Below are 26,363 nucleotides of genomic sequence, written 5' to 3'. Positions count from 1 at the left end.
TTTTTTTCAAATTTGTTTTTCGTAGATTGAATTGTTATAAATTATGACTAAACTTTTCTCGTTTAAATTTTTGCACATTTTTCCTGTCAGGGGCTTTAATAGTGGACTATAAGGTATGGGGTTTGGTCATTGTTGAAGGCCATACAGTTACCTACGATTACTTACATCCACTTTATTTGAAATCTGGAAGATAAGTCATCTCATTGGCAACTATACCTCATTTCCTTGTTTTATATTAACAACATTAACCAACGATGTACAGCTATATAATATGAGGTTACTTTATGTCCTTCTGAAGGTCATTTGTTAACAGGTGGATTTTGAATTTTCGTCTTTCCCATTGGTCAAAATGTCACATGACATGTCATGTGTTCTATTCCTGCTTCAATCTAAATTTACTTGACCCATAAATTATTACAAAATTGTTATGTGTGATTTGTAAGAACAAAATGTCTAATGAATCAGTCATAACATATCAGTTCATTTTGTTTGTCTTGCCTGCAACAGAAATAACAAAATGCCTGACAATATGGGTGTTAATTAATTAGTGGCAGCAGATTAAACTACCAGTATATGAATCAAGGAATTGTGAAGAATCAGAGCACCAATCAATAAAGTCACTTTGAAAGCAAAAGAAAGCAATAATTTCAAAATCAATAAAAATGGCATTGCACAAGGTCATGTTTTTCTCTGACTGTTTATGACTTATTTACACTAAATCCATTGGATGTTGGATGTGTACGGATTGATAATTTAGTCTTAGATGCATGATTTTTTTATTAGTTGTTATTGGCTTTGAACTAACTGTCAGTTAACTGCAAGTACTCTCAGATCTGTTCCTAATGTCTTTTAGTTGTTGGGATGTACAAGTACCCGGCTACGTCCACTTGTATTTTTGTACATCTGATCAGTTAAGCCTTTTTCAAATGATTTTTATAGTTCGTTCTTATGCTGTACTGTTATACCACTGTCCCAGGTTAGAGGAGGGTTGGGATCCTGCTAACATGTTTAACCACCGCCACATTATGCATGTATATGCCTGTCCCAAGTCAGTAATTCAGTGGTTGTCGTTTGTTTATGTGTTACATATTTGTTTTTCGTTTATTTTTTTACATAAATAAGGCCGTTAGTTTTCTCGTTTGAATTGTTTTACATTGTCATTTCAGGGCCTTTTATAGCTGACTATGCGGTATGGGCTTTGCTCATTATTGAAGGCCATACAGCAACCTATAATTGTTAACTTCTGTGTCATTTTGGTCTCTTATGGAGAATTGTCTCATTGGCAATCATACCACATCTTCTTTTTTATAAGAATAGCATCTTGTGTACTATAGTAAATGATATTTGGAGTAGGGCCCTATAATTCCCATGGATATCTCCCATGGATATGAGATGTGCTATTACTTATACATTTTTTATAATTGCATTAAGGAATGACTGTAATATTTTATCTGTCTATAAAGAAATAACATTAAAAATGTGGTGCACACTGAATAACGCGCAAAGAGGGTTATTTAACAGTGTGCACCACATTTTTTATGTTATTTCCAATAAACAGAAAAAATATTACAGTCATTTCTTATAATTTGATTCTAAATTCCATTTCTAACCGTAGAAAACCATGAAAAAACGTTGATGACGTCACGGTCACATGACTAAATTATGTCTATGGGCTCATAACAAAATAACGTTAGCCAATCAGAAGACATGTTACATCCAAAATTAAATTATTACCAAATATCATTGACTTTACATTAGTGATATCCCTTAAACTTACTTAATCACAAACTTTTACATTTTAACAACAGTTTGAAAATCAATAGACCAAATAGGCCAAATCTGGTCAATTAAATAATTGATGCTGTGAAAATAAATACATTCAAAGTAATACAAAAAACTTTTATTTCAAAATAGAGGTAATTTTATTTTTTCTTCAAATTCCCAAAATCTTAACAGTCATAGGCAAGGCAACTTGCAATCGTAGTGTCATATAACATAGTAACAATCATGTATACAAAATTCCAAGATTTCCTATCCTCTGTCCATCTTTCAGACATTGTTATTGATTCTCCCGAGATCTCAAACATATTGCATTTTTTGTTCTAATTTTTTCTTTGTTTCCTCTGACTGAAGTTGTTCCACTGTAAGTAATGAAAGTCCTAACTGATCTTCCTAAAAAATACAGAAAGATACAGACAGATGAATTACCAATAAAATTCATTAGTTTCAGAAAGGATTCATTTATTTTCGTAGGTACCAATTTTCGTTGATTAAGGAAAACTTACATATAGTGGATATTTAATTTTCTGCTTTTGCTGAAGTCTGCATACAAGCCTACATAAAATTTGACATTCGTGGAACATTTAATTTCGAGGTTTGCCTGTACCAATGAAATCCACGAAAAATGGTATTCCACAAAAATAATGTATCCACAGTAAGCAGCAGATCAGACTTTTGATTTATTTTTCTCTGCTAAATGAAAGTTTAAAATTCTGTATTGGAAAGCATGTCAAATTACATGCAAATAAATTATGAAAATATTCTGCTTAATTAAGGATCTTATAGACATGAGTGTGTTAGCCATTACCGAAATTGTAGACATAAATGATCAAGATAACCAAATCAAACATGTAAAGTTTACACTTCATCTAATTCTACCTCCAAGTTAAGTTTCTTAAGGCAAGATAATACTTAATAGGAAGCCATATTCAGTATAGGTAAAGATTATTTATTCATATCTCAATACAATCCTTTAAATTGCTTCTCAAAATTACTTTCCCTGCCAGAATATCTCCCCTAACTTACCCTTGTAAATGGCTGTGCCATCCTCCTCAGAAACCTCTTGGACACTTGGATAGCCTCATCTACAGATAGATTACATAGTTCGTCTTTCAGATGTTCCTGTATCCATCTTGGAAGTTTTCCTCGTTTATCTGCCCTGGCAAATCTCTATAAAAGAAATCATAGAATATTTTACATTTATGCTGCAATATCCAGTCTACTGAACCAAAAGGACCAAATGACTACAGCATACTGTGAGGGGCGGCAGGACCTTTTTCGGATCTTTTTTAAGCTCGGGATTTCGGTATTGACCCTTTTAGGATCTGGGAGTTCTCTTTTTCGAAGTTCAGGATGTCGGGATTTCAATTTCTTTAAATTCAGGACCTCGGGATTTCATGTTTTTAAGCCCTTGATTTCGGGATCAGGACCCCTCTGACACACCCACTACTGTAAACCAACTAACTTTCAAGAGTGATTTATTAAGGCGACATTTGGGAGTAGAAAAATAAAGCTAATATAAATCTTTCCTTATCTAACAACATCAAGTGAATTTGAAAATCGCAAAATTAATTCGCCACGAAATGGGCTAGAAAGTGCTGAAAGGAAAATAAAGTATTCACGAATATAAGTTGGTTAAGTATCCTTGCTTCACTTAGAAGGGGTGTAGAGACAATGCAGAGCTATAATAAACAAAAAAGTGTCACTGCCAGTGATACCACTTTCACATTTTCACATGAAGTGAACTATGCAATGAAGGTCAAAATTCAAATTTGGTTTTGTATTCTAAAATGTTCACATTATAATAAACATGCATTCTTTGTTTTAATTAATGTAATCACTATTTCATAGAAAGCTACCTTAATTTAAACTTGAATAGTCTATTAGACAACAATCGAAAACCACTTAGGTACCAACCCCAACTTTAACCTACCACACAATGACTATACCTCAGGATGTTGGTTCACTTTACCCATAAAAACTTCAATGACATATCATAGGAATGAATTTGTTAAATAAATCTAAGTTTATTTAGTATTTCTATCGAGGGTAGTTTGAAAATGATAATGTTAATTTCACTTTATGCACTAGTATGTCATTTTTAAAAATTTGGTTTCACAATTTTCTATGCCGTCTGCTAATTTTGAAATGTTAGCTACCTTATCAGCAAATGCCATGATACCATAGTCTGTTTTACCCCTGATAGCTCTCCCTACACACTGAGCTGCATGTCTCATGGCGTCGAATGTGAGAAAATCATTCTCTCTAATCTGGAACTGGTCTCTTAGATACTCTAAGCGTGCCTGAAATTAGAGAATAAATTCCTGTCTTTGCTTGGAATTATTTTTTTACAGAATTCTCACTATGATTGTTTTGGCATAAAATGAACTGAGCCTGGAAAGCATAAGGTAAAATGAACTGAATCTATGCTAATAAAAGTTAAGCATTTGGTAAAATACACTGAAAATTATGTTGAAAAGAAAAGATCATATACTCAAAACTTAGTATACACTAAATAAGTTGAGTATATGCTCAAATAATCTCAGCATATGCTTAAAAATACATGTATTGAGCTAATGCTGAAATAGATTGAGCAAATCGTAAAATATATTGAGATTACGCTGAAACAAAACGGTTGATGCTAAAATAGACAGACTGAGCATGTGTTGAATTAAACTAGGTCTTTGCATATATAAACTGAGCATATTCTGCAATTAACTTAGTGTGGCAACAAAGGTAAAAATATAATTTTGGTTCTGAATTAAAAGGATAATTTTTTCTAACAGTGCAAGAAATAGTACGGTATACTAGTATGTATTTCATTAATTGTCCCTACCTTCAATATCCTGCTCTGTGTGTAAACATATGGTATACCCAACATGAGTACTGCTCTCCCAAAGTGGTGATCTATGCAAATAAAAAAAATAAAAGAAATGAAACAGATATCAATATCTAATCAGAATGCATATATTTATGTACTTAACAAGAGTTGTCTCCCATATCACAATACAAAATTATTTCAAAAATAATTTCTCATCAGGTTTCTTAATTATCTAAAATGGAGTGGACAATTTGGATGTTATTTTTTCATGGTTAATAAAACTTCATAACAGATTTATTTATAATAATAATTGCTGTCACACTCAGCTCAAACTATTTTATCTGAACTGAACAGACCTTGAAAACAGGAGTTGTCTCCCATGACAGCAGACAGCAATCTATAATCTTAAACACCATCAAAAATTAATAAAGTTATTTTTCATTGGTGTTAAATCTTACTTGTTGTTACAAAGATTTTATGATATTTTTTTTGTTTGAAAAAAACATATACTCCAGTGTTCTCCCCATGCAGTTTTAGAGGCACCGCAACACTATATTTTTTCCCAAGATGCTATAATAATTTCTGTGACGCTATAATTATTTTGAAGATGCTATTTTTCTTGTTTCTATATCGCAAATCCATGTCCTAAATCTTGAACTTCCATCATCTAACTCTTATTTGATCGAAGCATGACAGCAATACAGAAGACAAACATGTTTCAAAGTGTATTTTCAAGTTGCAACTGTTCAAAAATTTATTAATATTTAAAAAGACTTACCAAAATCTATTCCCTCTGACACTTTCCCTCTTGCAACTGACAATAGCACAGCCCCTCTGCCATTCTCACACGCCTTAAATTATAAAAATGAAATAAATGGTGATTTTCAGGTCATTTCAGGAGATAGAGAAAAGCTACATACATATATGGTCCGAGTACACAGTTATTTCGTAGTGCATTTCTTTTAGACAATAAATGAAAATTAAAAAAATTCCACCTGCGCTTTCTCAATAATATTTTTACAGTGTGTTGTACTACTTTTGGGACAAATTATATCAAAATAATAGAAAACTTCATCAGCTCTAACTCAAAATATGGACAATTTTATGTTAAGGGGGTCTTGAAATCTTTTGACAGCTTCCGAAGTGCTAATTTTTGACCTTTTTCAGCAGGACCTAATCACTACTTTACATTAATATTTATGACCCAAATTTTTTTACAGAGTCATTTCACCCCCCAACTTGCTTTATGAGGCATAAAACATGGAGAAATAAATTTGGAAGGGGTATAACAAAAATTGGCAAGTAACACACTGTCCACACTAAGGACTATATTCGTGGACAACGAAAATCAAAGGACGATAACTGTGTACTCGGACCATATGGTAATGCATAGACTCTATACAAGTATCACTGATAATATTGCCTATGTGGTCCCCCTTTTTTTAAATCCTGGTTCAGTATCTGTAAATAACCATAAATGAGACTTATCTCTAGATGTAAGAAGATATGGTATGAATGCCAATCAGACAACTCTCCATCCAAGATGCAATACCGGGTATGTTGGTTTTAATTTTCTGAAACTGTTCAATGCATTAAAAACCCATTCTATATTCCAAATCTTTATATGAGAATAATTCAATTTTGGTATAACATGTCTTTCTAAAAATTTTCAAAAGATGGTAAAATAATACTCCAATAATCATTGAAACAAGAATGTGTCCAAAGTACACGGATGCCCCACTCGCATTATCATTTTCCATGTTCAATGTACCGTGAAATTGGGTAAAAAATCTAATTTGGCCTTAAAAGTAAAAAGATCAACTAATAAGGAACATGTGTACTAAGTTTCAAGTTGATTGGACTTTAACTTCATCAACAAGAGTGCACACGCTGAAATGTCTCGCCTTCTATACTAATCATTGATATTATGTTGATAGTCCTAAGTATAAAGCTAAGCTTTAATACAACTGTCACATAAACTTAACATTAACCAAGATAACTAAACAAAGACCAATGAACCTTGAAAATGAGGTCAAGGTCAGATGAACCATGCCAGGCAGACATGTACAGCTAACAATGCTTCTATACAACATATATAGTTGACCTATTACTTATAGTTTAAGAAAAATAGATCAAAACACAAAAACTTAACACTGTGCAATGAACCGTGAAAATGAGGTCACGGTCAAATAAAACCTGCGCGACTAACATGAAGATCATAAAATATTTCCATACACCAAATATAGATGACCTATGGCATATAGTATTAGATAAAAAGACCAAAACTCAAAAACTTAACTTTGACCACTGAACCATGAAAATGAGGTCAGGGTCACATGACATCTGCCCGCTAGATAGGTACACCTTACAATCATTCCATACAACAAATATAGTAGACCTATTGCATATACTATGAGAAAAACAGACCAAAACACAAAAATTTAACTATAACCACTGAACCATGAAAATGAGGTCAAGGTCAGATGACACCTGCCAGTTGGACATGTACACCTTACAGTCCTTCCATACACCGAATATACTAGCCCTATTGCTTGTAGTATCTGAGATATGGACTTGACCACCAAAACTTAACCTTGTTCACTGATCCATGAAATGAGGTCGAGGTCAAGTGAAAACTGTCTGACAGACATGAGGACCTTGCAAGGTACGCACATATCAAATATAGTTATCCTATTACTTATAATAAGAGAGAATTCAACATTACAAAAAATCTGAACTTTTTTTTCAAGTGGTCACTGAACCATGAAAATGAGGTCAAGGACATTGGACATGTGAGTGACGGAAACTTCGTAACATGAGGCATCTATATACAAAGTATGAAGCATCCAGGTCTTCCACCTTCTAAAATATAAAGCTTTAAAGAAGTTAGCTAACACCGCCGCCGCCGGATCACTATCCCTATGTCGAGCTTTCTGCAACAAAAGTTGCAGGCTCGACAAAAACTACCTTGACCTAAAACTTTAACCTGAAACTCACACTTTTAATTTCTATGTTCAGTGGACCATGAAAATAGGGTCAAAAGTCTAATTTGGTTTAAAAATATGAAAGATCATATCATAAGAAACATGTGTACTAAGTTTCAAGTTGATTGGACTTCAGCTTCATCAAAAACTACCTTGACCAAAAACTTTAACCTGAAAAAAAAGAGCCTGTGTCGCTCACCTTGGTATATGTGAATATTAAACAAAGGAAGCAGATGGATTCATGACAAAATTGTGTTTTGGTGATGGTGATGTGTTTGTACATCTTACTTTACTGAACATTCTTGCTGCTTACAATTATCTCTATCTATAATGATCTTGGCCCAGTAGTTTCAGTGGAAAATGTTAGTAAAAATTTACAAATTTTATGAAAATTGTTAAAAATTGACTATAAAGGACAATAACTCCTTAGGGGGTCAACTGACCATTTTGGTCATGTAAACTTATTTTTAGGTCTTACTTTGCTGTACATTATTGCTGTTTACAGTTTATCTCTATCTATAATAATATTCAAGATAATAACAAAAAACGTCAAAATTTCCTTAAAATTACCAATTTAGGGGCAGCAACCCAACAACCGGTTGTCGGATCCATCTGAACATTTCAGGGCAGATAAATCTTGACATGATAAACAATTTCACTCCGTCAGATTTGCTCTAAATGCTTTGATTTTTGAGTTATAAGCCAAAAACTGCATTTTACCCCTATGTTCTATATTTAGCCGTGGTGGCCATCTTGGTTGGATGGACGGGTCACCGGACACATTTTTTAAACTACATATCCCAAAGATGATTGTGTCCAAGTTTGGATTAATTTAGCTTAGTAGTTTCAGAGGAGAAGATTTTTGTAAAAGATTACAAAGATTTACGAAAAATGGTTAAAAATTGACTATAAAGGGCAATAACTCCTTAAGGGGTCAACTGACCATTTCGGTCATGTTGACTTATTTGTAAATCTTACTTTGCTGAACATTATTGCTGTTTACAGTTTATCTCTATCTATAATAATATTCAAGATAGTAACCAAAAACAGCAAAATTTCCATAAAATTACCAATTCAGGGGCAGCAACCCATCAGCGGGTTGTCCGATTCATCTGAAAATTTCTGGGCAGATAGATCTTGACCTGATAAACAATTTCACCCCATGTCAGATTTGCTCTAAATGCTTTGGTTTTTGAGTTATAAGCCAAAAACTGCATTTTACCCCTATGTTCTATTTTTAGCCATGGCGGCCATCTTGGTTGGTTGGTCGGGTCACCGGACACATTTTTACAACTAAATACCCCAATGATGATTGTGGCCATGTTTGATTAAATTTGGCCTAGTAGTTTCAGAGACGAAGATTTTTGTAAAAGTTAACGACGACGGACGCAGGACGACGACGGACGAAGGACGACGGACGCAAAGTGATGGGAAAAGCTCACTTGGCCCTTCGGGCCAGGTGAGCTAAAAAGGAAAATCAAAAATCAAAAGGCAAAATCAAAAGTCCAAACACATCAAACGAATGGATAACAACTGTCATATTCCTGACTTGGTACAGGCATTTTCTAAATGAAACTCATACTTTTAATTTCTATGTTCAGTGGACCATGAAAATGGTGTCAAAAGTAAAATTTTGTTTTAAAATAAGAAAGATCATATCATAAGTAACATGTGTACTAAGTTTCAAATTGATTGGACTTCAGCTTCATCAAAAACTACCTTGACCAAAAACTTTAACCTGAAGTTGGACGAACGGACGGACGGACGGACGCACAGACGGATGCACAGACGGACGCACAGACGGACGCACAGATGAACGGAGGCACAGACCAGAAAACATAATGCCCCTCTACTATCGTAGGTGGGGCATAAAAACTTGAAAGGTACCGGTAATATAAGGGGGATATGAGGATCTTTTTTCTTATCAACAAGACGACATCAACCAATTGAATTAGGATTATTCATGTAAATATTTCTCATTTAAAAAATGACTTTGCAGGATGACATACAAAATCATGATTATAAACATACCTTCTGATAATTATACAAAGCCAGAGTTGTTTCTGCACCATCTTGTGTCTCAATGAACAATAATTTGTGCTTCAATATTTGGTCTATTATACCCTGAAATGAGAACAAAAAAATTATAAAAGTTTAAAAAGTAAAAATAGGACAATGTTTTTGGTATTGATTGATTACTTGTTGGAGGATAAACATCATTTTCAGTTTGCATGTCAGTAACTGCAAGTAATCCTTTGTTAAATAGTTATCAAAGGTACCAGGATTATAATTTAATACGCCAGACTCACATTTCGTCTACATAAGACTCATCAGTGACGCTCATATCAAAACAGTTAAAAAGCCAAACAAGTACAAACTTGAAGTGCATTGAGGACCCAAAATTCCAAAAAGTTGTGCCAAAAACAGCTAAGGTAGAAAAATCTATTCCTGGGATAAGAAAATCCTTAGTTTTTCAAAAAGCTCATGTATCATTGTCATTTTGCTTTGCTTCGTTTGCAATCTTATTAAAATAAGTTCTCATCACTTGCTCGATTTTTTGTATGTCGCTGTGCACAGCAACATATAAAAAGTCAAGGAGCAAGTGATGAGAACTTATTTTAATAAGATTGTTTCTTTTGTTAACATTCTGACCTCTTATAAATTGAGTTTTACTGTGGATATTGCTGTGTGTTTATTTATTCTACATTGGCTAGAGGTATTAGCAGGGGTTGAACATAAGCTTTTTTGTGTACTAGCCAACCGGACCAATGGACTGAAAAATCTACTGGTCTGGATCCAAATCTACTGGTCCTGCAAAAATGACATTCATTTGACAAACACTTAGTCTAATATAAATGATAGATGTTTACTTTTATTTTCAGGCTTTCTTTTACATATGTAAGACAAGAGAAGGAGAGTCTTGATCCTGAATTTGACAAAGGCTTTGATTTTGTGTGCATCTTATTGTTCATGAGCAATGTAAAGAATCTAACTTAAAATTTGATCCTGTTACAAAAATATATTTCTTATCTAATTTGTCACTGCAAATTTTTCACGTTATACAATTCCAGCATAACATTGTGATCAACTATATAATTTAACCATTCGCGATCTTTTCCCCAGGATTTTTTTTTATATCAACGTTTCCTCAAGCATTTGAAATAGTAGGACTATATAAATCCTTGGTTTCCTTTTATATTTTTCATAAACTTTATTCCGATCTCCCTTTTGAATGTTATTTTTTTGTCTGGCGGTTTAACTCTTTCCAAACATTTCTACATTTTGTGTTGTTGTGAAGGATGCTCACCTGAGATATTGATTATCTTGATACCCCCAGTACAGTGTGATTGATTTCTAAGGTAAACCATTTGTAAAAAAAAACAATAATTGCGATGCAATCTGATTTTTATCGACAAATTTCTACTGGTTCGCCAGACAACTAGCTGACAAAATCTACTGGTCCAACACAAATTTTACTGGTCTTGGACCACCGGACTAGCGCCAATTTTGACCCCTGGGTATAATGGAGAGTTGAGATCTCTAAATAAATCTAACCCGATGCATTTTTTTTGCACAAGTCCCAAGTCAGCAGTCCCTGGTCTTTGTTAATATTGTATAAATTTAAATTTTTGTTCATTTATATGTTTTGGAGTTTAGTGTGACGTCCTTTTTCATGGAACAGTAGCTTCCAGGCGAGGAATTTTCTTGTTGTGTTGAAGACCCAATAGTGGCCTTTGACTATTTTCTGCTCTTTGGTTGGATTGTTGTCTCTGACACAGGTAAAAAAAAATCTAAAGTATGACCCCCACCCCCCCACTAATTTTTTTTTTTTCTTCCAAAAATGTGAAATTAAAAAATTTGGAAGATAAAAAATTTGAACACCCCAAAAAAATCCTTCACCCATTTTAATTTTGAAATGTTTCTGGCAATAACATTCAAACTCCTTCCAATTAAGGTATGGAACCTTGTGGTACAATTTCAAAGAGATCTATAAACTTAAACATAAATTTTTGTCTGGAAATTAGAAAACAACTTTTTTTGGTCCCCTTTTTGCCTTAATTCCTGACCATTTGGAGTAATTACCCCCAAATACAATCCAAGCTTCCCTTATGGTACAATTTTAGAGAGTTCTATACACCTAAACACAAATTATTGTTTGGAAACCAGAAAAATACTTATCTTTGGCTCCTTTTTTTGCCCCTAATTACCCCCAAACATAATCCAAAACTTTTCTTTGTGATAAGGAACCTTGTGGTACAATTTCATAGAGATCTATACACTTACATTGTACACACAAGTTCTTGTCCAGAAACTACAAAAATGCTTGTCTATGGCCCCTTATTCCTACACTGTTGGTACCATAACCCCCATAATCAATCACAACCTTCCTTTTGTGGTATTGAACCTTCTGATCAAATTCATAGAAATCCATTCACTAAAATCCAACTTATTGTTAGGAAACTTAATGTGTCTTTGGACACGAGGTCATGATAGCATGATATGAAAATCAGCAAATATTTTTTACTTTTATAAAGATTTATTATATATTATAAAATTCTGCTTATAAAAACACCAATAAAAAGATAAACATATGCAGAAGATAACTTTACAAACTGGAAACCACTAAAATAATGAATAGTAATAAAAAAATATTTGTCTAGATATGTAAATACATCTTTGATTACATTTTTCAGGGACTGGATCATAATCCTTGGCCAGTGAAGCTGATGTCAATAGAAACTCACACTAATTGCCAAATTAAAAAAAAAAAAAAAAAAATGCATTAATACTTCAAAAATCCTTGTTTTTTCATTTTTTTTTTTTAAAGATTAGAAGACAATTTGATATAAAATATATCTCCAATGTTACAATGGGGATTAATTTTAATCATGACAAGATTATGATTAACCCAATACCCTCACATTTTCTATGATTAATTTGTCAAAAGTGATCAACAGCAAGCTGAGATTTCACTCTTTTCTTGACTGATTATTTTGTTCAACTTTGATTAACTCCAAGCTGAGTTTGTGAATAACTTGGTTAAATTAGGATCAATCAATTGATTTATTTGACAACTATCTATTCATGAATGATTTTTAAGTGCAAAACAAAACAACAGATTTGTTGCTTTTAAAAAGAAATTCTTTTTTAAATCTAATATTTTCCCCATAATTTTGTGTCAGGTCTTCAGAACAAAAGCCATAAAAAGCAAATATTAAATCATCATTTACTGTGAATTCATTCTTACTCATGAAATGACAATTTTTGTAGATTTAATGGGTAAAGCTAGATAACCATGAATAGTTATATTCAACTAGGCACTATATTTTGAAAGACTTGTATGCAGACTTTGGCAAATCACAAAATAAAACATCCACAAAAATACATTTATCCTCAATCCACACAAATCTGTACAAGCACAAATACATTATAATCCACTATACAAAATAAAGCAGAGAGCACCTCCAGGAGTAAAATAATGATGCCAATTTGCTAAACAAAAGGTTTCACCTCAGTTTCATTTTAATGTTTCCTTTAATCTTTAAAATTAAACATTGTGTTATCTCCCTTAGAAAGAGGTAGAAATTAATTCAGGACAATTTTGTGATCGACTCAATTTGCTTTCAGTTTCTACTAATTGGTCTGTCAAAGGCTGATCAGTTTCCCACTGCTATTTCACTCTTTTTTAACTGACTGATTTGTTCAACTTTGATTAACTCTAAGATTAGGTTTGACTAGCTTAGGATTAATAAGATTAATCAAGGTTTGGATTAAGTGATTAATCAGTTTTTAATCATAGTGATTTATTTTCTGACACCTTTTCTATGATTCCCATCATGAAGCAAATTGTATTTCTCGTGTCTATAGTATTTTGGTCCAATGGGCAAACTTAATATATTTTTTGGGCAAATGTTTCTGATACATGTATAAATTATTCTTAAAATGAAAGAAAGAGGTTTTCATATATCTGAACCAACACAACACAAAATAAAATATTATAAAAAGCACCGTTTTAAAACAATCCAATTTTAGCTTAATATGTAAAAGAAAGTTGTTCATTTTAATGTTAAATTACTTCCCCTTAATTCTGAGTGCTATTTCAGAATTTATAACTTCAGGAAAATGAAAACAGCAAAAGTCATTTGTGTTAAATTTAAAATCAACAAGGTTTTTTTTTTTTTTTTATCCAAACAAAATATTGTGATTCTAAAAATAAAGGATTGAAGATGTAGAATTTTGCATACAACAATTAATCTACTGCATGAGTCAAAATACCACAAAAATAAAAAAAATCTGTAAATTTTGATGCACAATAGTTATTTTTTTTTAATTGAAACAAAATAAGATGCAATTTCACTAAATAACACAACAATAACTTATATGCTCACCTCTACAAACTGCGGTTTAATTTTTAAAATTGTTTTTCTAATCTTAACATATTTAACAAACCATTTGTCAGCATGTCACTGGCATAGGTTGTATTTATACTTGAATGCTGGAACATGTATGTCACTACTTCAGAATTTATTATTAACCTTCCCCTGTTTTTCATGAAAACATCCACTTCCAACCAGGAACATATATATTGACACTAAGATTGGCATCACCTGACTGCATGCATCCCATTATTGACACGAAAGATCAAAATCATGCTTAACATGAAATTTGAAATCAGTAACATCCCATTGATAATGTTACATTTATCCAAATTTATATGTACTTTAATTGAAAGAAACAGTCTTTTTTAATCAATTCAAGATTTTAGTTTTTTCTTTATTAAATTTCTTTTCAAATCAGCAATACATTTTTCATTAAATAAATTCATTTTCCATTCAAGTTTTTTTTCTTTCTAAATGATATAATCTTACATTTTCAAATTCCTTCTTGTCTCAGCCAAATTAAAGAAAAGTACACCAAACTTTTTAATAAAAGTACACAAAACATTTTACTTCCTAAAATTTGTTTTTTTCTTTGGAATGAGTAGTGGATTTTTTTAATTTAGATTATTTCAATTTTTTTCATTTTTTTTTTCTCTCAATATTTCTTAAAAGATACTAAAATAAAAGTACATTTTCCATGCTGATAAATTATTGAAAACTAAAATCAATTATCAAATCAAAACAATCAATTTCACTGACACAATCCAATCATATCCAAACAATTTTTGACAGTTGTGCACTCTTAGCTTGTGATGCATGAGTAAACATTGTCATTACACACACGCTTCCTTGTAAAACTCAATCAAAACATGGGCTTGGGAGTACATCAGACCCAATATGCAAATGACATCTGACATTCATCCAATCAGAATAGCGTATTCCCGAAAATGAACTTTTAACCTGGAAGTGTATATATACCCACCTGTAACAATTTGCCACCATTCCTTTGAAAAAACTCGACAAGAAAAACTCAGTTCTGTGGTTCAGATTATTTTTGAGAATTCTAAAATGGAGGATGAAAAAGAATTTCAACAACCAAGAGAGTGCAGCAAGACACAAGAAATTGATGATCTATATCAATCAGTAGCTGAATTGTACAGTGAAACCCCAGAAAGTTCACCTGAACCACAGAAATCAACATCTCTACCTTCATGGAGTTTCTCACCTATACCAAATACAGGTAACTATTTGTTTATAATCCTAACATTATCATCTATTTAATGCAGTATTTGCATAAACTTTATGCAAAGAGTATTAAAAATGAAATGATTTTTTTTTTGGTCAAACACATAGTTCAGGTGCACCCTCTCATCAAAGGACATTGACCTTTAATAATCTGACTGGTACATATTGAGTAAACTTGTAAATACACAACACTTTATATAAACAATGCCCATTTATTTAGGGTAACAGTTTCCAATGTGAAGCAAGCATCTTGGCAAAATTCATTTAGTAAAATATTGACAGATGGGTACTAATCAAGTACACCTCATTTGTTGACAGTTTGCACAATATTGAACATTTTGAATATTACCTGTCTGGAATAAAGGGTCCAGATATTGACTTAGTGAAATTTGAATTATGCATCAGAAAAACAGCAAAACAATCAAAAGTATAAATTAACAAAATAAAGTAACAGATTTAGAAAAAAAAGGGGGAAGGCAAAACAAAAATTGTCTTGTTCCAAGTACCATTAATATAATCATTTATAGGATAAATTCATCTATGAAAGATTTAACACATCACCAGCAACCAAATATGGAAAACTTTTCTAAATTTCTGTTAGCTTGTACTTATTGCTTGAAATCACAAGCACAAGAGTCTATTTCTTTTTTAACACATTTAACATCTCCTTATTTGATAAATAAATATTAATTTAAAGAGCTATTTAGGCTCTAAATAATTAATTCAGTTCTTGAATGTCTCACTGCCATACAGCCTTTTGCACTAAGGGGAAGGTTTTTTGTTAATATCAACAACAAATGGAAGTTTTTAACGACCTTGACTGGCTATACAGCCCTTGCACGGTCGGTGTTAATATCAACCTGTTTTAATCATCATTTTCAAGGAGAACTCAGAAAGTCATTAATTAAATACTGCTAATTAAGTAACTATTGCAATGATTTCAAAAATATTAAGTGATACAAATAAATATGCTTACAAATAACAATATTGCTATCTGAATGTTGAATTAGTTTTGCTATGGGGGAAAACAAAATTTGGTGTAAGGCAATACTTCATACAAAGAACACTATTTTAAAGGAATGTAAAATAAACATATCATGTACATCTTCCATCACAGTACTTGCATTAGATATATTTACAAAATTTCTTAACAGGATTATTCAAAATTATTACATTGGTTGCAATGAATTACATTGATTTCCCAGTTAAATAAAAACCGATAATTTCACATGTGAAATAAACGTGGTTATTTCACTCTCTGACGTCATACAACAATAGGCGTTGTCAAGACGTCGATAACGTCGGATCAAAACAAATTGTCAATGCGTAGGAAAAAGATATAGTTCCTTACATTTTCTACATTAATTTCATAAAAAAACAGGCATTTGCCAATGTAATAAAAAGAATAACTAATCGCCGTATTTGAATATAAAAAATAAGACAACTTGTGACCGAACGCCGCTATGGATTAAACTCGTGCTGCGCACTCGTTTAATCCATGCGTCGTTCGGTCACACGTTGTCTTATTTTTTATATTCAAATACGGCGATTAGTTATACTATAAATAATTATTTCCCTTAAAAAAAGGAAATATGTGGTATACAGCAGTGAGACAGCAATCCAACAACCACTATAACTTAAACTATGCATGTTTAGGGTGTTTTGATTAACTTAGGAAGGAAATAAATTATTTTAAAAGCTGAACAAGAGGATAAAAATGGTAAACTAATCATTCTTCCTGTTTTTAAGCCTGGCAGGAAGAGAGTTAATACTCCAAGACTATGTAGTTTTTCCATAGTATTATACAAAATGTCTACAATTTTTTTTAAATATTTGGTTTCAATTTTACAGGAATCCATCTCTGTCAGCCAAGATCTACAACCCCTAATGAGTACAGCTACAATTACTCCGATATCAGTAACCATAGCAATGCTGAATCATGGCCGTACCCAATGTATAACTGGTATTATGCTGCTAACTACATGCACAGCAGAAGTGTGGCTGAACAACAACAGCAGCAGCAACAACAACAGCCACAACCAGAAAGTGTCAAACCAGAACCAGGAGCGGTTGCAGTGTATAACATGCCTACATATAACGTAGAACTCTCCCGATGCTCCACACCAGAACTTATCTCTGTGCTAGCCAATTTACCAGCCGACAAACAAGATCATAGATCCACTTCTACTAGCTCGTCGGAAAAAGTACCATCAAATTCTCGCCATCATTATTATTATTCTCAAAGTTCATCGATGTGTGCGTCCCAGAATTCTTCACACATGTATCTACAAATGGCTGGTGGTTACCAAGACAGTGGTTATAACTCTGATTTAAACATGTCCCCTGTGTATCCATATCAACAAAAATCTGGTAACAATTCTCAGTACTATAATGTTAAATCAACCGAGAGTGCAGTCAAAAGTGCTGAAAGTTCCGATGAAGATAACAAAGAAAACGATATTCCGCAAATAAATGAAATTCCGTATGATCAATATGATAGAAATGATATGACACCAGAAATGACAAGTTCAGTGCTAAATCTGGCCAACTATTCCGATGAGTTATCAACGTTAGAAAGACAGATTCAATCTAGTGACATTTCTTCCAGTGAATATCCTGCAACATGTCTCACAAGATTGCCAAAACTGCCAATAAGTAGTTTACGTATTCCATGCAAAATGCCGTCTAGTGCCGTCGCTAAGCGTAAACTGTCAGAGACCACAACTAATATCAACTTATCAAGCAAGAGACAGCGACATAATCAGCCACTCAATAATGATGCGATCAAGGTCATGATGACATGGTACGAGACACATCGAGACAGCCCATATCCAAACAAAGCTGAAAAAGATCAAATGGCCAAAGACGGAGGTATCAGTGTCACTCAAGTCAAGTCCTGGTTCGCTAATAAACGTAATCGTAATAATAACACTCGACCAAAGGTACAGAAAAGACAAATGGAGGAACGTTTAATGGATATTTGTCACCAGCTAGCTCGAGATGCTAAACATCCGTCGATGAACAATGCCGATCTCATTCAACAGTTGTCGTCAATTATTACCATCCCAAGCAACGACATTTAAACTCTTTGAATGGATTATATGGGTGTTAAAAGTCATGTGATCTCTTTAAACGGAGAACTGTTATTGTTGTGAAAAGCAAAAAGTATTGCATTGTGGCTGTGAATTGATAATGTGAATTGTGTTTTGACAATCTGTGTATTCTGTTGTTTTAAAATGTTGCACAGTATAGTGCTTGTATGTATTTGTGCTGAACCTTTAGTGTTCTATAAAACTGTGATTATTTGACAATGTGTTGCCAAACTATTTATTTTCCGTCCCCTTTAAGACAAAAGATTTTTAACCTAAGTAGGGCTTTCCGTATAAATATGTTCTGTTTTGTTACAAATAAATCAAATTGCATGTGTTGTATTTTTCTGAGTTGATAAATCATCTTTCTTCGATTACATCATGAGTGATATAGCAATTTCACTTGACAATTTAGTTGAGTTTCCATAAATCAACTCAAACATGTTTGTGTCGAAACAGTTCTGTCTGTGCAAAGACTTAAAATGTGGTAAATGCTGTTTTTCTACAGAACACATGACACTTAGAAGCAAGAGCAAAGTCTGGTTAGCTCAAAGTGAGCTTGGTGTGTTTGTGTCTTTTTGTGGACAATTGTCTTTTGTATCGGAACATTTAAAATGAGGCTCAGTATATTGTATAGTACAAAGCAGGGTTCATACTCATATCGATGTTCTTGTACTGGTTATGAAGGTTAATTAAAAAAAAAAAAAAACAACCAAGAGAAATCCTAAAACAAGGTGCAATTAAATCATTTGGTTTATTTCTTATGAAGTATTCAGTCAAATCCTCAACCGTTCTTAAAGTTATTAAATAGATGCTGATGCTCTGAAGAAATTTGATTCCAGTTATCATGCACTTAGCATTAAATTCACATTTAACCAGTTAACAAAAGGAAGATTAAAAATTAATCCTGCCACTTTTTTTGTTGCTGTCACAAGTTGGGAACCTGGTCAGTGGTTTTCTTGATGTATTTTTTCAATTAGGGAAATGTGTTAATAGAAAATCTGTGTAGTCTCCATTTATTTTTTCTTTTGTAGGAAAATTTCTAGCTTGATTTATAATGTGCATCCATGCTTATGTTGGACTACATTTGTATTTGAGCTTTTGGTTTTTTGAGTCGCTTTTTGTTGCTATCTCATTGACAAATTACAAACATTCTATTCTAACTCCTATTCTTCCACAAACTTCTATTTTTACAAGTAAGAATATTAGGGGTTATACATGAATTCAACTCTTGTATTCAACTACATGTACATGAAAATTGATCTTATGTTGTGCTGTTACATTTTCCCAGCTTTAATATAGGTTGAGAGCTTGCAAACCTGTTTAACCAAGACACATTCTTTATGTGCAATGTTCAGTTTTCTGATTAGTATGAACATAAGGAGATGTGGTATGATTGCCAATGAGACTACTCTCCACCAGAGACCAAATGATGTAGAATATATGGTCTTCAATAATGAGCAAATTCCATACTGTGTCTACAGCTCAAAACACTTCAAAATGTGGAACAATTCAAAGAACATTTCATTGATATTTGGTATTCTGTTGCATAAGCACACAATACATCTTAGTTTCAAGCTAAATTTTAGGGTGAAATTCTAATCTTGTCATGATACACTGACTTCAACCTTCAATAAATGTTTGAATGTTTATTTCCCTGAACAAATAATTCAGCAAACTTGAGATTTTTTTTAGATGTTTTTATTTTTCCAAACAAAATGTGATAAAACTTTGTGCCAACTCATTTCCATATCCCTAGCCTATTTTCAAACTAAATTTCTACTCCTGTCCAATCTTTTCTCCTTTTCAAGTGGCAATTAAAATATTCCTCCCTTTAGCCAAACCATCCACTTTGCAGAATTTTTTTACTTAAATGTAAATAAGCAATCAAAATTCCATGGAATACTAGTAAATAACAATATCAATGTCTGAGTACTTTTATTGTTGTTCTTCATCTAATCGGTCACCAAAGAATTGATGTTCTATCTATATATTATAACCTTTCATAAATACATTTGAAGTTTTTGGTAAATCTATGTAGTTGTTGGCGGTTTTGTATTATTTTCTTTTGACAACTTTGCAAACCATCAGTTTCCACATACAAAAACTGGACCAACACAAATTGCAAATTGCTGTAAGCATTGGTTCCAGTAGGTATTTATCAATTGTAAAGTGTACAAAACTATTCAGACACACACAGATCTCCATCACTTGTTTTATGATGGTTCTCCACCAAATGCCATTGTCAAATGATTCCAGCCATTGCTTTAATCTTCTGCCATCATTAAATGTTATACAGCTCGAAAATAAATTGATATAGTTTACACTTGGTGCCTTTTTCAATAGTCATGTTTTAGTGCTATTCCAATGTCAGAGATACATGAAACATGCTTTTTTCTGTATGCCAATCTCAATAACAGAACATGCAAATCTATGTTAATATCAAAATGAAATTGGATAACATTGATCCCAGAAAAAATAAATTTTGGTGCAAAAAATTAAATGGCAACCATGACTGATGAACAGGTTTGTTTTGCTCATCGCCAAATGAGAAGTTCATACAAACAACATTAACTGTTTGGCCTCAAATGAATATTATGAACAAACGATTAAACCTTGGAGTATCATATTTTTAGCAAGAATGTGTCCCCAGTACACGGATGCCCCACTCGCCCTATCATTTTCTATGTTCAGCGGACCGTTAAATTAGGGAGATCTAATTTGGCATTAAAATTAGAAAGATTATATCATAAGGAACATGTGTATTGAGTTTCAAGTTGATTGGACTTCAACTTCATCAAAAACTACCTTGACCAAAAACTTTAACCTGAAGCGGGACAGATGAACGAACGAACAGACGCACAGACCAGAAAACATAAAGCCCCTCTACTATCGTAGATGGGGCATAAAAATATCTTGGTGGCCTTGGGGGATATGCTAGCCTTGAAGATGATCTCTGTCTGAGTAAAACACAAAGGCTTTAAATTTTGAATTTGATGGTAAGGCAGCAACCATTTGATTTTCAATCATTATATATAAAGCTTTTTAAATAATTTAAATTTAACTGTTGAGAGTGGAGAAATATTGTAATACACGAGTTACAGTGGTGGAATCTGTTTCTCTTATGATTTTTATCCTTCCTTTTTAAAATTTAACTGTCTTGATTGGAGAAATATCGTAATACACTTGTTGCAGTTGTGGAATCTATATCTCTTATGATTTTTATCCTTCCTTTTCAAAGATTTGAGGAAAGTTGTGTATCATCAGATATGTAAGTTGTTCTGTTTAACATCAACCATCATGAGAAAAGATGTACATGTATCAACAACTAAATTACATCAGCAGTTATGTTTCAAATCTCTTCAGCATTTTCATTCTATTGTCAGTATAAATGGATTCAATAAGACATCAACCCAACATACCAAAAGAAAACACAATCTAAAAGACATGGCAAACAATGAGTCTTGTCTAGGCAGCTACTAAGTATAGTGGCGATAAAAGAACAACTTTTTATCTTCCTCCATCTTGCTTTTTGAAATAGCAGATAACAATTGGTCTAGATATTTAATTAAATGTGTACATTTTGAGAGTATTATGTAATTCATGTGTAAGATTTTTCAATAATAACCAAAATTATGTATTTTATCATATTTATGGCTGTGTTTTTGTTTGATTCATTTCGAAATTTGAAAAAAAAAGTTAAAAAAAACAGGGGGTCTGCCTATCTAAATGTCTGTACATGGTTCATTTTCTGTACAAGGTTCATTTTCTATCAATCTAATTAAAATTAAATCCTTTAATTGCTCCTGTTCTGATATGTCGCGCATCAGAACAGGAGCAATTAAAGGATTTAGTTTTAATTAGATTGATTTTCTATACAAGTATAAATATAAAAAAGAAGATGTGGTATGATTGCCAATGAGACAACAGTCACAACTGTCCACAAGAGACCAAAATAACACAGAAACTATAGGTCACCGTACGGCCTTCAACAATGAGCAAAGCCCATACCGCATAGTCAGCTATAAAAGGCCCTGATATGACAATGAAAAACAATTCAAACGAGAAAACTAATGGCCTTATTTGTACAAGGTTCATTTTCTGTACAGGTTATCCCCATAAAAATCAACTCTGGTTACAAATAGTTTATTTACTGGAATAACTTGCACATAAATTCTGTCATAAATTCAGGATTCACCTTAAACTTTTTTTTTTAAATTTTTACAATTCATGTAATATTTAAAACATGTGTGATTACAAAAATGTATGTTTTTTTAATTTTTTTAACTGATTTTATTATTTTGGGATGTTTCTGGGCGGCCAGCTGCCAAACAGTGTCCTAGCATTTACTCATGAACTGTTCCACCAAAGCTTTTCAAATTTTGATATGTTGTTACTGATGACAAAATGGAGGTCAAGTTTGATATTGACAATTTTCACCTCACTGTTCAGCAGTTATTGTTCTTGAAAGATTGAAAAATGGTGTTTCCAATTGTGTCCATGCTTTAACTCTTAAACCGTTCAACCAAAACTTGTCATATTTTAATATGTTGTTACAGATAACAAAAAGAAGGTCAAGTTCAATATTGATGATTGTTACTTTTACCATTCAGGAGTTATGGGCCTTGTGTGATATTGATAAATGCAAGGACTCAAATAAATGGTAAAATATCTGGTTTTCTGTCAGCTCCTTGTATGAAAATAAAATTAAAACAAAACTAGTCTTTCAAAATCAACTTCTTTAACTTCTTAGTATATTTTGCATTTTTAACCTATTTTATTAGAGCGTCACAGGTTGGTCCTTTATAGAAAAGACCCTAAAAACCTGTTGTAATCAATTAATACTGACAGAAATATGAATTTTAAAGAATTTTTCTTTAAAAAAAACCCTGTTTTGGAATTTCAAAATGCAAGTGCCAGTTCTTATTCATACATCTAACAAGTTTTTTTTTAAAACAAAATAAAAATTTCGTAGCTACTTGTTTGAAAAAGAAATAATTAAAAAAAAATTGTGTATAAATTAATTTGAAAGAAATGTTTACTGATGTGTAAAATCTTGAATTCACAAGACAGACTTTAACACCTGAAGTAGGTTTCACAAAAATTCATAGGACCAAGATTGATCATAATTTATTGACAATTCAGTTTACTTACATGTACGATCAATCCTAGTCATAAGTTTCTTCTTGAATCCATACTCAAATTGAAACATGGAAGGAAAAGCTTACATTCCATGCAAAACCACGAGTCATAGTATAATAAGAACGATATATATGTATCACAAATTAAAGTTTAAAGACATAAATTATCATAGCAAAAACTTTCAAATTAAAAGTAATGGTTCATAACCTGACAATAGATAAAGGCTCTATAAAAAGGGTATAAACTGCTCTAGCTTGTGTTAGGGGGTGGGGTAGTCGGGAGATAACTGAACTTGCAATGAGTAGAGATCCTAGGCATAACAGTGACTTTCAGTTAAAGAACAGAAATTAATGCAGCCAAACATTCAATTTTCTTTAACTCAAACATTAAATTTACCCTCCCCTTAAAAAGGTGAAAGGGAATACGTCTGGTGGCTTTTATAAAAATATTGGCAAATTTTATAAGCCTTAAGGTTTTGATTTTACCTACCTGTTCATACCAACTGGCTATTGTTGTTTCCTGAAAATTATAAAGATAAAAATTAGTATAATACTGTGGTTTCATTAATAATCGTTGGATACCAATTTTCGTGGGGAACCACAAATTTAAATGTTCAGCGAAATACAGATTTTCTAAAGGAATGTATGCAGAGAATTTGCCAAAACAACGAATTTATATACGAATATGCAAGTTTTTATCAATCCACAAAAACTGGTACCCTTGATATAAATGTATCCACAGTAATCAGTAAAATTCTACAATGACCTTTTGTTCATTCATATTGTGAATCAGGTTAACATCAACCATAAAATTAAATAATTGCAGAAAATAAAAAGCATTGTGCTTTGCTAGGAGTGAACAATCAAATCCTAATTAAGAATGTACTTCTAATAAAGGTGATCTAAGGTAAAATTAAATAATTCAAGAATTCAAAATTGATACTTTAAGCTGAAAGAATATTAGTTAAGGATCAAACTAAGCTAAAAATTTTGATAGGTCATGGAGCTCCTTTTCGAGATATTTGATTTATAAAATATGGCGGGAAAAGGCTGACTCGGACTTTTACCTTATATTTGCATTGGTATTATTTGGGTCTCAAATCAAAAGGAAGAAAATCAAGAATCTGCTTAAATTTTCTCAAATGACCTTGTATGAGCTATTCCGTCTTATGTTAAAAGATAAATAGGTGTTATGGGGCAAAGTATTTTACATTGTACTGTATGGAAAAACACCAAGGAGTCCGAACATCCTTAAGAATCAATGAAACCAAAAAATTTCTAAAAACATATATAATCAAAGTGCTTGAGAGCACTAAACGATGAAGATTGCTTCAAATTTATCAGTCGAAAGTAATATTAAATATGGCATTGGTTGTAGTTGATTTAATAGCTATTCTAGACAAAGGAAGATAACTCCTATTTAACAATGACATAATTTATATTTTGAGATTAGATATTAGATTCCTGCACCTTGCAAAAGTTATGTAATTTTCTCGACAAGTCTAACATCATTTTGTGCCTTGAATATCTGAGCATATATTACATGGATAAATTTCTGGAAATGTTCATGGATAGGATGTATAGAATGTTATAATCAATGCACTATATTTTGTGTATCAAAAAAGGTAGTGATAAGCCTTGGAACATTTAGATATCAAGTCAGTCCCATAAGGTTTTGATTGCATTTCATGCAATCTTTACCTAAAAACTAAATCTAACCAAAAGTTTTAATATTAATATGCAGAAATTTAACATCACAGTATTTCTGTATTCCATAGTAATTAACTAAAGTATGAGTTTATTTTCATTAAAATTTCTCATGTTGAATACAGTGTAGTTGTTATTCCACCAATAAAGGGAACACTGGATGGAAACACAAACTTGATCTGTTATAATTGCCATCATCATACACTAATGTACCAAAAATTAAATCAATATGTGCAGACTGTAATATCAAGGTCCCAACATCAATTTGATTCCAAATTACAGATCAAAGACCATGGTTAATATTTATACATGCATCAAAATGGCGGATTCTAGTATTTAAATTTAAGGAAAATAAAAGCAAAATTTTTCTGTAGTCAAAATTTGGTGATACAAATCCCTATGGTGAAATAATGAAAATTTAAGGAAAATAAAAGCAAAATTTGCCTCCTTTATCTATACAATACATACCATATAAACATAACTTGTAAAGAAACAAACTACTCCATCTGGAACAATGGTGGCCATCTCTACTAAAAGGTTACCATAGTTACGTACTACAGCTGAAATTAAAAAAAAGTAACAATAAAATGGTAGCCATCTCTACTAACAGGTAACCATAGTTACGTACAACAGCTGAAATTCAAATAAGTAACAATGCACAATTTTAACCATATTTTGAATCCTCCCACATTCAAAATTGTCACATACTTGCAGATTCACACTGTAAATAGTTCACTCGAAAATCATGCAAAAAAGGGAGATAATTATCAAAAAATATAAATCAAATTAACTTCTTGTATAACACATAGCTGATGAGGGTTATTATATATTCCAAAGCATCTTTCATATCAATAGAATCAGTATCATTTTATTGATTTGTGTTACACTTTGCCTGGTTATGACCTGTTAAGTATTACCTCCCCTTAGACCTTTAACATAACCGAAAACCATTTTTAAGCTTTGGGCATTTGTTTGTCTGCTTTTTTCTATAAAAGGAAACATTTGAATTTTTATATGTCAATTCATATTTAACTGTTTACAAAAGCAGGAGGGATGACAAAAAAAAATATAATATTGTTTTCACAATTTTAAAACACAAATACTAAAAGATTATTTTTACTATATTGTTTTTTTTTTGTGTAGATCTACATACCTACATCTTCCCTGGAATCAAATCTAGATGTCATGGCAACCTGATCATTACCTTTGCTTATAAT

The 26,363-nt window shown here is 32.2% G+C and overlaps 2 protein-coding genes across 3 annotated transcripts in view; one reads left to right on the top strand and one right to left on the bottom strand.

Annotated features, from left to right (window-relative positions):
• Positions 1–1,885: 1,885 nt before the first annotated feature.
• LOC139515811 (general transcription and DNA repair factor IIH helicase subunit XPD-like) overlaps positions 1,886–26,363 on the bottom strand; it is a 55,394-nt gene continuing 30,916 nt past the window's right edge. For both annotated transcript variants that reach the window (XM_071305509.1, XM_071305510.1), the window contains exons 17-25: positions 26,300–26,363; positions 25,615–25,706; positions 23,930–23,959; positions 9,616–9,708; positions 5,379–5,451; positions 4,616–4,686; positions 3,939–4,082; positions 2,806–2,949; positions 1,886–2,172 (exon numbers count right to left, since the gene is read on the bottom strand). In XM_071305509.1, coding sequence (XP_071161610.1) covers positions 2,080–2,172; positions 2,806–2,949; positions 3,939–4,082; positions 4,616–4,686; positions 5,379–5,451; positions 9,616–9,708; positions 23,930–23,959; positions 25,615–25,706; positions 26,300–26,363 — 804 coding nt within the window. In that variant the 3' untranslated portion in view covers positions 1,886–2,079. The remainder of the gene's footprint in view (positions 2,173–2,805; positions 2,950–3,938; positions 4,083–4,615; positions 4,687–5,378; positions 5,452–9,615; positions 9,709–23,929; positions 23,960–25,614; positions 25,707–26,299) is intronic.
• LOC139515813 (uncharacterized) lies at positions 14,957–18,520 on the top strand. Its single transcript, XM_071305511.1, has 2 exons — positions 14,957–15,204; positions 17,061–18,520. Exons 1-2 carry the CDS (start codon positions 15,033–15,035, stop codon positions 18,290–18,292), a joined length of 1,404 nt encoding a protein of 467 aa, XP_071161612.1. The 5' UTR covers positions 14,957–15,032; the 3' UTR covers positions 18,293–18,520.

This window comes from Mytilus edulis, chromosome 3 (genome assembly GCF_963676685.1).
Source record: "Mytilus edulis chromosome 3, xbMytEdul2.2, whole genome shotgun sequence".
In the NCBI taxonomy this organism is placed as follows: domain Eukaryota; kingdom Metazoa; phylum Mollusca; class Bivalvia; order Mytilida; family Mytilidae; genus Mytilus; species Mytilus edulis.
This window is presented reverse-complemented; position numbering and strand designations above follow the sequence as displayed.

What these genes read in the sequence shown, in the direction of transcription:
- LOC139515813 (XM_071305511.1), top strand. Translation starts at nt 15,033, where the DNA reads ATGGAGGATGAAAAAGAATTTCAACAACCAAGAGAGTGCAGCAAGACA. An exon ending in CTCACCTATACCAAATACAG is followed by an intron (nt 15,205 to 17,060) that starts GTAACTATTTGT and finishes TCAATTTTACAG; the next exon opens with GAATCCATCTCTGTCAGCCA.